Source organism: Cimex lectularius, unplaced genomic scaffold (genome assembly GCF_000648675.2).
Source record: "Cimex lectularius strain Harlan isolate CLEC.00 unplaced genomic scaffold, Clec_2.1 scaffold200, whole genome shotgun sequence".
Taxonomy (NCBI): Eukaryota; Metazoa; Arthropoda; class Insecta; order Hemiptera; family Cimicidae; genus Cimex; species Cimex lectularius.
In genome coordinates, this window is record NW_019392893.1 from 1179737 (window position 1) to 1190983 (window position 11247).

The 11247-nt window shown below is 32.0% G+C and overlaps 2 protein-coding genes across 5 annotated transcripts; both read right to left on the reverse strand.

The window, feature by feature from the left end:
* Positions 1-18: 18 nt before the first annotated feature.
* LOC106667677 (putative fatty acyl-CoA reductase CG5065) lies at positions 19-7536 on the reverse strand. 3 transcript variants are annotated; one of them, XM_014395762.2, is made up of 9 exons: positions 7451-7536; positions 3014-3210; positions 2418-2666; positions 2012-2157; positions 1671-1780; positions 1422-1617; positions 754-996; positions 438-695; positions 19-343 (listed from the first exon to the last, which is right to left on the reverse strand). In XM_014395762.2, the coding sequence occupies exons 2-9, from the start codon at positions 3203-3205 to the stop codon at positions 265-267; spliced, it is 1473 nt and encodes a 490-aa protein (XP_014251248.1). In that variant the 5' UTR covers positions 3206-3210; positions 7451-7536; the 3' UTR covers positions 19-264. The 3 variants fall into 3 exon arrangements, with proteins under 3 accessions (XP_014251248.1, XP_014251246.1, XP_014251247.1); XM_014395760.2 differs by lacking the exon at positions 7451-7536 and adding an exon at positions 5836-5937; XM_014395761.2 differs by lacking the exon at positions 7451-7536 and adding an exon at positions 5335-5722.
* A 234-nt stretch (positions 7537-7770) lies between these two features.
* Positions 7771-11034, reverse strand: LOC106667672 (fatty acyl-CoA reductase 1-like). Of its 2 annotated transcripts, none has more exons than XM_024229139.1 (9): positions 10958-11034; positions 10369-10560; positions 10001-10252; positions 9799-9944; positions 9631-9740; positions 9371-9569; positions 9044-9286; positions 8172-8429; positions 7771-8110 (listed from the first exon to the last, which is right to left on the reverse strand). In XM_024229139.1, exons 2-9 carry the CDS (start codon positions 10555-10557, stop codon positions 8032-8034), a joined length of 1476 nt encoding a protein of 491 aa, XP_024084907.1. In that variant the 5' UTR covers positions 10558-10560; positions 10958-11034; the 3' UTR covers positions 7771-8031. The 2 variants fall into 2 exon arrangements, with proteins under 2 accessions (XP_024084907.1, XP_014251241.1); XM_014395755.2 differs by lacking the exon at positions 10958-11034 and adding an exon at positions 10766-10846.
* Between the last annotated feature and the right edge of the window lie 213 nt (positions 11035-11247).

An 11247-nucleotide genomic window follows, 5' to 3' on the forward strand; every position in this document is an offset into this window, starting at 1 on the left:
TATTATTATAAATTATTTATTTATTATTATAAATAAAACATTTCTGAAAAATTACTTAAATTATGTATATTAATGTACAAATATAATGTCAAAAATTTTTTTTAATGCTTTGAATTGTTAATTGTATTGTTAAATTAAATATTAAGGTATAGTGTGCAGTTGGAAGTTGCTGACAATATATAATTTAAAGATTCAACTGTGTATTTTTGTTTTTCAATTAAAATAAGAAGTGTAATGTTTAAAGGGGTGGGTCGCTTAAAAATATTAGAGTAACCAACTGTACATGGCATAGGCAAAACCTGCTGATGCTGCCAGCTTGGTGAAGACGTCCAGCCAGAAAAACCTGCAAAATTTATTTTTAAGTTAGAACTTTTTAACATATGAATGTGAGTGTGGGTTAAGTTTAATAATTAAATATTTTTGATGAGTAGTCTTGCCTATTGAAATTGGCTCTAGATTTCTCCAAATTTTCTATTGGTTCATTGAGAATGAACCGTTTCCCCTGTATGATGCCCATCTTGAAAAATTCTCTCACGTCTATGTTTTCAAAATTAAAGTCGAAGTCTTCCAAACAGCTAGCTGGTACTTCTTTGTTCAAGCCTAGGAATTTTTCGTTGTGTATGATCCACCTCCTTGTCGTGAAATAGGAAAGGACGAGCATGGCGTTGAGAAACTTTTTCTGAATCTTGAGAAGCCTGAAAAACGTATCAGCGTTATACTTGTGTCGATTGCAGTTGCAATACAAATACAGACATAGGCTTCTTGTTCATGACGCGTAAAATCGAGTCTACAAGCAAAGCAGGCAAAAAGTGTTTGTAGAAACAGGAAATGCGAAATACAGTCAGGTTTTTTGTAAAAGTGACATGTGGGTACCAGAGGATTTGTTCCATCGGGTATTTTTTGTACAGCTCCTGGCCAATATTATTCGTCTCACCCACAGTAATGCTTTTTGACATGGAAGACGCATTGTAGATATCCGTCGTTAATTTGCCCTCTCTGAAGATAAGAAACAATTGTGAGATTCCTTCTTGAAGTCAGGGATGAACTTCGTTTCCGACCATCCTGGTCTGCCTATGCAAGCAAGTATTCAGCTGGAGATGTCCAAATTCAGAAATATAAAGAGCGAACCACCAAGACTGGGCAGACCAAGAGAATTGGAAACAACCAAATGGCAAGTACATTTGTTAAGCCAAATGTAACAATACCATACACAAAAATAATTACAAATTTTATGTAGTAATTTCAGTTAATTGTCTATAAAACAATGAAATTAGGATTTTAGTAAATTTTTCAATAAATACTAAAATTGTTAATGACAAACATGTATCAATCACTGGCCTCTGTTTTAAAAATGCCTAAATAATTTTAAAAAGGCAAGCTGTTTTAATTTTTGTTTAAATATTACGAGGATATTTGTGTACCCGTTCTCAGTGCCTTTTTTCCAGGCAGCCACGATCATTGCCTTGATAGCTATGTCAACAGCCATGTAGTCAGGTCTTATGTTAACGTCGGTGATTTGGCAGCGGATGGCACCCTTTGCGATCCCAATCAACAATCCGATGGGGCCGTTTTCGTTGTCGATCCACCCTGGGACTGGCTCCTTCCATGAACAGATCACTAAAAATATTTTTATTTAAAAATAATTTATTTTTCAAAAAGAATTCACTTACCGATTGATGGCCTGAGAACGACAGAGGGCAACCTATCCTCAACATCTTTCACCACCGTCTCAGCCAATTGTTTCGTGAATGTGTACGTGTTTACCATTGGGTTTATGTACCTGACCAACGAAATACATTTTAAAGCAATAAAAGCTATCAAAATTTTACCCCAGAAACCTTGAAAATTGACTTCATTCTGAAAAAATAGTCTTTATTTTCTATTTTAAGAATTGGATATTCTTGCATCTATATATTTGCACGTATGTATATAATACAAATTTTACATCAGAATTGATGTCTTTGGAACTTAGAGAGGTATAAATTTAAATAATTGTTCAAGTTGTTTTTACTTGGCAGTCAAGATGCGTAAAGTGTTCAGATCAGAGTTTTCGACTATTTTCACCAGCGTCTTCCAGTCGGCAAGAGGAGGATAGAATTTTTCCTCGATTTCTTCTTTATAGCAGTTTGAGTACGCTGTAGAAACATGGACAAAGGCCTGAAATAGAGCAATACAAAAACAAAATTGATTTTTTTTTTTTTTTTGAATAATGCTACAAACTCATACTGGCTAATTTTACTGTCTAACTTAATTAAATGAAATATAATACACAGATTGATTTGTCTCGGTCATACAGAATCAACCAGTGAGCCTACTATAAAACAAAATTAGTAAATATTCAGATAATTATGAAATATACTTATAAACTCTAAAACAAATGCATGAAATGCTTAAAAGCAAAAAATCAATGTACCTACCTTCATGGTATTGCATGCCAGAGCAAAATCAACGGCATTCTTCGTTCCGATGATGTTACTTTGTACAGCACTGTCCAGTGACTCCACGAACCTGACTGACGCTGCCACATGGAAGACGATGGATACCGAATTTGTCATCTCTTCGTAGCAGGCATCAGACAGACCGAATTTCTTCATTGTAATATCGCCGTCTACCACTTTGACTTTTTCCATATTGCCTGGAACTTCTTCTTTCACCCTGTCGAAAAGCTATAAGCAAAATTATGAGTTTTTTGTTGAGGTCTGCAAGGTGGTGCCTATGAACAATCCTGATTTGGCTGGTTTGATCAGGTGTGCTTCTTTGCTTCTGGGTTTGTCTAAACTAGGCAGACCAGGATAATCAGTAACAACCAAACTACTTTATAAGCTTTATAAGTATAATTTATTTGATCAATGAACAATTTAAGTTTTAAAATTGTATAAATATAATAAATGATAATAAGAAAGAAACTGAAAGAGAATGTACTTTTTCAAAATACAGACCTACATTAAATCTGCATAGTATAACTTTATGTGCTATTTATGTAATAAAGAAAAAAAAATATTGTAAATCATACCACAAGTTTTGTAATTGTGTCCCATCTTTCCTGGGCAGACTGGCCTCTTTTTGATCTAATGACAATATAAACATTGCCAATTTGTGGACACGACCGCAGCAGCTTTTCGACGAGGACTTTGCCCATGAAGCCTGTCGCTCCGGTGACCAGGACAGAACGCCCGGCGTAAAATTGAGGTATGGGCTGTTCCATGTCTCCTGGAACAACGTCAAGCAGTGAGCAGTGTGCCGTAGAACGTTCACACATTCTGATGAAAGGACAATTGAATTTATCCTTGTAATTGCCCTGTGTAATTTAACATTTAAGTTTCTCACTGGGAGTATAATTAACTTTTAAACAGTTTTATTACATATTCATACATCAAATTATTGGAATGATTGACAGTGTTATTTGATTTTAACCCGTAATAATTCAATTAATATATATTAAATAAATGATGTGTGTTAAAAATTTAATTTATGTGTGTTAATGATATATTACATAAGAGCTATATAATAATTCACTAAATATGGTCTTTGAGATGGCCATTTTTCATTTTCAAGAGAAAATATTTTTTCTAAAGTATTCAAATATTGTGTAAAATTGACCATTTTTATAATTGGCCAACTCATGATGAAGTAAAAATTACATTAATAATTTTATATAAACCTATAATTCTTTGCAATACATAAATAATAAACTTTCTTTAAAATAGCTCCAGATAGTCGATATTTGGTCGTTTTAATTTATACATTTTGGATTTTATTTAATTTATTTTTATGCTGTTGTTATGGTGGCCACATTGAACCCATGCAATTAAATAATATTTAAGCTTCTTTGGCAACACTTAAAAGTTAAATTATAGTTCAATGACGCCGAAGAATTCTAGAGGAAGTTGACCAAATGAAAAATGCCCACATATCAGTAATTAAATGTTGAGTCGAAAGTTAGGAGTTATTTTACACGCATAGCTCCCACTGTCTTACTCGCAATGAATATGTTATTCATCGACACTGAATCTTAAGCGACTTAAGGTAGAGGTAGGGTGCTTATGTAACGACCCCTACATGGGACAAATGATTTATTTCACTTTCTCATGTTCTATCCCAAATTAAAAAAAGGAACAAAGCCTTTTGCATAAATGGTGAAAATTGGAAAATACCTGTGTTTCTGTTAATCAGCCCATCTAGGGCCAGAATGATTATTTATTACATAGTAACAAAGTATATTCACAACAAAATTAATTAATTATTATTATTTAAATTAATTATACTTTTTTATCTAAGGGCTTGGTTCAGATGAAAAAGCTAGTGTCATGAGCAGGACTCGAACCCACATCATTCAGCTTGTTCGAGTCTCTCTTGAGACGCTTTTTCATCTCAACCAAGATCTTAGATAAAAAGTAAATTAATTTAAATAACCAATATGGTGATTATTACTATTAAATGCACATATGAATTATTAATTTTTTTTTAACCTGCATTAAGTTGCACCTATTTACTGTTAGAGATACTAGGTCAACTGACCCACAACGATTTGCACAATCAGTAGTAATGTACATCTTTTACTTTGTAAATTAAACAAAAATAGTGTGTAAACAAAAAAGTAACTTACTCATAAGTAAACTCAAGAAAAAATTGTTTAACTCAAAAGTCTTATCTATTATAGCACAAGAACTTGTAACTTTAAAGTTCAATTTCTTGATGTTTTATTTAACTCAAAAGCTGAAGATTTTTATCTCTTGTTAACTCATTCTATTAGAATAGTTTATTAAGTAAATGAACAAATAAATTAAGTGCAAACTTATATTTGGTGTGTGCAGGAGAACTATTTACTTGCGATTCGCTCGTTTTTATTGCAAGATGTAAACATAAAAAGAAAATTTATGATCAAGGAAAATCATACTACTCAATTGTCAATCATTGTGACATCTCATACATTTTCAGACTGTCTAACGCTCAAGAAACAATAACTATTTAGTAAGATTTATTCTATGTATTTATTTCATAAATGCGGATCAATTTCATTACGCATTCAAGTAAAATATAAGGTTAAAAAATTGAATTCTTAAACTTTTTCATAAATGATTGGCTTTAATTAGTAGTAAATCCAAATATCCTTCAAGTGTCTTCTATTTATCATTTGATTTCATCAAGACTGACAACATGCAGACATTCAGAGAAGGCAGTGAATGTAATCATCAAAAGAAAATATAAAGTGAGAGTAAACAAATCAATTTTATATGAAAATGATAAAATTTATTTACTTTCTCTAAATTATAAAATTGCTGACAAATATTAAAATAATTGTTGAAAATATTATTTATTATTTAAAATACTTACCTTTTTGGCTTTTACAAATTGTCACTATTCTTATTTAATTGAACTAACCGACACAGTCTATAGAAAACTTTCTGCTATGGTCTAACAGCATCCACTGCTGTCTTTCATATAAAGTTTTAAGTGCTACAATGTCCTATATCTTCATTTAATGACTTGCTATTTTTGCATGAATACAAATTATACCTTTCCCTCAAATGACTCAATGGACCAATTCCCCCACCAGGAGGGAGGAAAAGAAAGGTCTGCTATTTCCTTGACTTGCAAATTTTTAACAGTAGAAAACTCATGAAGAAACAGGACTGTTCCATTTCAATAACTGCTCTAATTCCTTGGATTACACTTTGCTTGGTGCTTTTTAAACAGTGTAAACTTGACAAGGAGCGCTCTAAGAGTTATTCTGTTTCAATCTGACCTGCACGTTTTTAATTTTAACCTATTCGTATTAAAACTATGATAGAATTTACCAAATTACTATTCAAATTATCCAAGATAACAACTTACTTGTGTTAGTCTAGTAAAAAAATAATCCACAATGAATTGTCCTGCTTGTACGTCTTAAGTGCCATGTTTATTCAATGTGATAATTTCAATACAAATTTATTCTGCCCTTCTGACCTCAGGTGTTATATTTCCATTCCACGAATACTAACAAGGATAACATGCTCAAACATGGACTCGCCTATAAATCAAGCAATTTAAATGAAAGTTAAAGAAATGTGTACAGCTTTTTGAAAATCTTCATTCAGTATAAGTCATTAATAAATGATGACCAAAACAAAAGCTGGAAAAATCATAAAATCATAACTTCTCTTTCTTTCCTTTTTTTAAATTTATAAAGGCAAAGAACCAAGAACCACTAAGGGTCATAATTGCCTATGCAGTCTCCTTACCACATGCGTAGAGCCGGAGGGGCCACGGCCTCAGATGGAGGAAGCCCAGAGAGCCTGCCACAATGCAGAGGGAAGAGCAATATAATCAGAGTGATGTAATCGCTGTGGTGGTTCTCTAACCATTATATTATTATATTAACTTAAAGATATACAATGGCCAATCCTTAATCTTGTGAGTACCACTTCTTCCCTATGGTTAGTCCTAATTGAACTATGCCAAGGTTTAACCGTTAGTTTTATTTCCCTAAGCTTATTTTCACAATCTTTTCCCCAGACCAAATTTCTAATTTTATATGTGAAATAAAGTAGTCTTGGAACTTCTATTACTAGCTGCTCAATCTGTAATTTCATTTCCAGCAAAGCTACTGTGACCAGGAACCCATAAGAAAACATAATTTCTCATTGAATCTAGAAAGAATCCTTAATACGACAGAAAGCTTGTAAATTTAAGTAATAGTGAAGCTTATTTAAACTATAAAGATAAGGCCCAAATAAGGTTAGCTTGTAACAAAGAAACGGGTTTTTATTTTAGTTGTCACGTTTATATTTTAATTTTGCCTTCAACTTGTTCTATTTGTAACCTTGGCGAGTGAAAGAGTAATGGATGTTCCTTTTTAACCCTCTCTGAGTAGTCTGCGGGGTGATGAACCTACAATTTGATCATTACTGATACTGCTCTGCTTAACCTTGCTGTATGGGTTTGTCAGAAGACACACTGAAGATGGCAAAATGTCAACATGAAAATGACTAAATTTATTTAAATGTTCAACTATACACCATTAAAGAAAAGAATATAAACATTCTGAGCAAGACGATGTTAAATTGTCTCCTACATAAAACACTCAAGTGACTGATGTCTTCTATTTCTTTTCCAGTGCTTTGAAACTTAAGGCATTTATACTGGAAGAAGAAGGAAAGAGAAATCTCTGTAAAAATTTTGCCACCACCATCTTCTTTATTAATAGAAAGAGAAATATATTTATTTAAAAAAAAAATCACAGTAGGGCTTGGCCCGTTTAAAATGAGAAGAAAAATATAAATTAATTAAAAAACAAAAAGTTTATAAATTATAATGCAAGAAATAATTAATAAACAAAATTTGTATGATATTAACAGTTGAATATGAATGAAGCGAAGAAGTAGGTATAGAGGAAAAGTAAAGAAAACAGCAACAAGATCTGTTAAGTTAGTTTGAACAAATAATTTGCAAAAAAGTTGAAAGTCACCTGAAGGGAGTGGGCCAACTAAATATGCTGCAGAATGGAATTCTGCAGACGTGCCCCAGCAACTCTAAATGAATTCCTCATTTCCTTCATAGATTTGGATCTATGATGCAAGCTTTTTATAATATTTAAACCATGGGAAGAATTAAAATCGAATGTAATGAATAAGTATGATGGGCAGAGCTTATTTTTAATTTTAAATAAGTAAATAAGAGATCGGAGTTTAAGGTAACCAAATAAATTAATACCCAGAATGAACTTGTCATATGTTGAGATTACAATTGGTAGGTAATAAAGACAGTAGAACAATAATATCAAGAAAATGAAACTTTTTTTGCTGTTTTATTGGATTGCTGTTTTCTCAAGTGCAAATTATAAATATAAATTGTGAAGTTTATTTAATTAGAAGAAGAAAGTAGATGTAATAACTAAGACAATTCAGTGGGTTGAACTCCTTTGCTCAAGAAGAATTTATTACAAGTCTTATATCATTGAAAAATATTTTATAATACGAAATGAGATTTGATACAAACTGTATTTAAAATAAAATGAAATAAAATAAAACAGGAACTAAAATTAAGTCTTTAGAAACACCAACTGTATAAAATATATGTTAAACCAAGCGCAAAAACTATCTTCAATGAGACATCAAGAAAGTACAACCTGGAAAACAATCAATATTGAATTAAAAGTGACAAAAATACAGTCGACAAAGATAATTTACCAGAAATGCTTTCTCTTTGCCATTTCTATATTTTGCGTGGTCTCATTAAGAAGGAGGTGACGTCCCTTTTCAATGCACACTCTTAAAAACTCTTCCACATCACCGTTTTCATAGTTAAAATCAAACGCTTCATAATCTTCGGGCGTTATTTCCTTGAGAAGGCTGGTAAAGTTGTCATTGTGAAATGTCCATTTTCTCAATGTAAAATATTTCAACGCGAGGGTTGCATTCATGACCTTTTTCTGAATTGGAAGTAGCCTGGAAAGGTTAGATTTTATAATTTCTTCTTCACTCACTCATTTAACACTCTCCCCTCTCTCAATCTCTTATCTATCTCTATCTTTATTTATCTATCTATCCGTATAACTACATCTCTCTCTCTCTCTCCCTCTCTCTCCCTCTCTCTCTCTCTCTCTCTCTCTCTCTCTCTCTCTCTACTTCCCTCTCTCCCTCACTCCCTCTATCACTAACTCACTCACTCTATCTCTACCTATCTATTTATGTATGTATTTATCTATCTATCCATATAACTACATATCTCTCTCTCTAATTTTTATCTCTCTCTCTCTCCCTCTTTCACTAACTCACTCACTCTATCTCTATCTATCTATCTATTTATGTATGTTTTTATCTTTCTAGTTATTTCTCTACCCATCTTAATATAATTCTCTCTATTTATCAATCTGTATTTATGGATCTGTATCTCTTTATTTGTCCCTCTATATCTCTCCTCGTATTTTCCCCTCTCACCCAATAATTCACTCACTTATCCGAGACACACTCACACACACTTCAGGCACACATAAAATAATTTGAACTTCATCCTAAGCATTTGAAGAAATAAAAAATAAAAATAAATTGTACAAACTTACAAAGGAGGTTTCTTTAAAACCATAAGAATGGTGTCAATCGTTAATGCTGGTAAAAAATGCTTGAAAAAAGAGGCAATTCTGTATACAGATTCGTTTTTTGTGACTTGTACTCTTGGATACCAGAGCACCTGCATTATAGGAAACTTGTCTTGCAATCCTAGGCATAATTCTCTCAATTCTTTCAGTGTTATATTTTTTGAACCCGTACACGAGTTATAGATGCTGACAGTCAATTTTTCTTTCCTAGACAAAATGTATTCTCTTACTTTATATGTTCACCTGCACATGTCTAAATTATATATTTTTTAGACTGAATATCTCACATACAGATTATGGGTTCTGCCTTTTTTCCAAGAGGCAATGATCAACGCATTGATCGCTACATCCACAGGCATGTAATCCGGTGTTGCATCTTCATCTGCGAGTTGAACGCGAACAACTCCTTTTGCCATTCCAATAAACATGCCAGTCGGCCCATTCGCATTGTCAATCCATCCTGGGTATGCTCCCTTCCAAGACGATATTACTGAAATTTAATTTTTATCATTAATTAATGAAACCTTTGTATACAATGTAATTGAAATCACCTATTGAAGGTCTAAATATAACTATGGGTATTTTCCCTTTTGTTTCGTTCACAACCTGTTCTGCCAAATGTTTACTGAACACATAAGTGTTGGGCATTGGAGAAATGAATCTGTGATACACAAAAATTATAAAAGATTTAATAATAAACATAATTATCAGTGTATTACTTCTTAGTTATAATTTTCAGTGTGCTTGGATCTGTATCTTTTATAATGTTCATTGCCTGACGCCAGTCCATAATTGGCGGGTAGACTTTTTCTTCCACTTCGCTCATGTTACAATTTGAATAAGCTGTCGAAACATGCACAAACACCTAGAGTTGGAAAATTAATATTTGTCTCAGGACAATCTAGATTTTCTACAACAAACCTCTAAATTTTTGACTTCTAAGGCAAAATTTATAGCTGTCCTTGTGCCGCCTACATTGGTTCTCATAGCAATTTCTATTGGCTCGTTAAATTTCACAGTTGCAGCAACATGGTATACTATAGAGACTGAAGTTTTCAAATCTTCGTAACTTTCTTTTGACAGCCCAAACTTTTCCGTGAAAATGTCTCCGTTTAAGACCTTCACTTTCTTTTCCAGATTTCCTGGGATTTCTTCTTTTAATTTGTTAAACAACTGAATAATAATAATAATGCATAATGTAAACTATTAGTGTCTACATTTAAATTGAAAAAATAATTATTTTCAAAACAATTAAATTTCTTAGTTAATAAATAATTAACATAATTTACCTCGAGTTTTGTTAAATTGTCCCATCTTTCCTGTGCTGACTGCCCTTTCTTGTCTCTGATTATAACATAAATGAGTCCAACATCTGGGCAAGATCTTAGCAATTTCTCAATAAGAACTTTGCCCATGAAGCCAGTTGCACCTGTGACAAGAACCTTTTTCCCAGCAAAATATTCTGTTATAGTAGCCATTATCTGAAAAATCTCGGCGTTAAAACATAAAACGAAGATTTGTTGTAATGATATTTTGACTTCATGCAAAATATTTGAAAAAATAATTTGATTAAGAATATTGCATTTGAAATTCAAGAAGTTATCCTTGACTACAATTGAACAAATTTTGAGGATTTTGGCGACAAAAGAAGATGAAATTTTTTTTGATAAAGTCACTTTTACGTACCAACAAAAATATCTTTTGATCTTTTGATCAACTTCAATCTATTGAAAATCTTTCTTCTAGATCGAAAAAATTCAAGTTGTTTTATTTCTCATGTGAAAACTTTAAATATTCTATAAATATAGCAAATTAATATTTTAAAACAATTGAGATAAAGTCAATGTCTAATTGCCTTATATTAAAACTGTTACTTACATTATTGTTAGCCTCAGGCACTCTGGTTGTTCAAATGACCAAAGAAATTGTTTAACTGAATATAGTAATGAAAAAAATGGGCTTTATGAATACAATAAAATTTCAAAATAAAAGAAATGCTAATATGTTTTATTAATTGTTGTTTCTTAATCCGAAACAATTATACATTCTGACTCCATTCATTTCACTTTTCTTTTATGATTAATTAACTGCTTAGATTTCGACCTGTTTTCAGATCATCAGTGAAAAACAATCTTTAAGATATCTACAAATTAACATAATTAATTGTT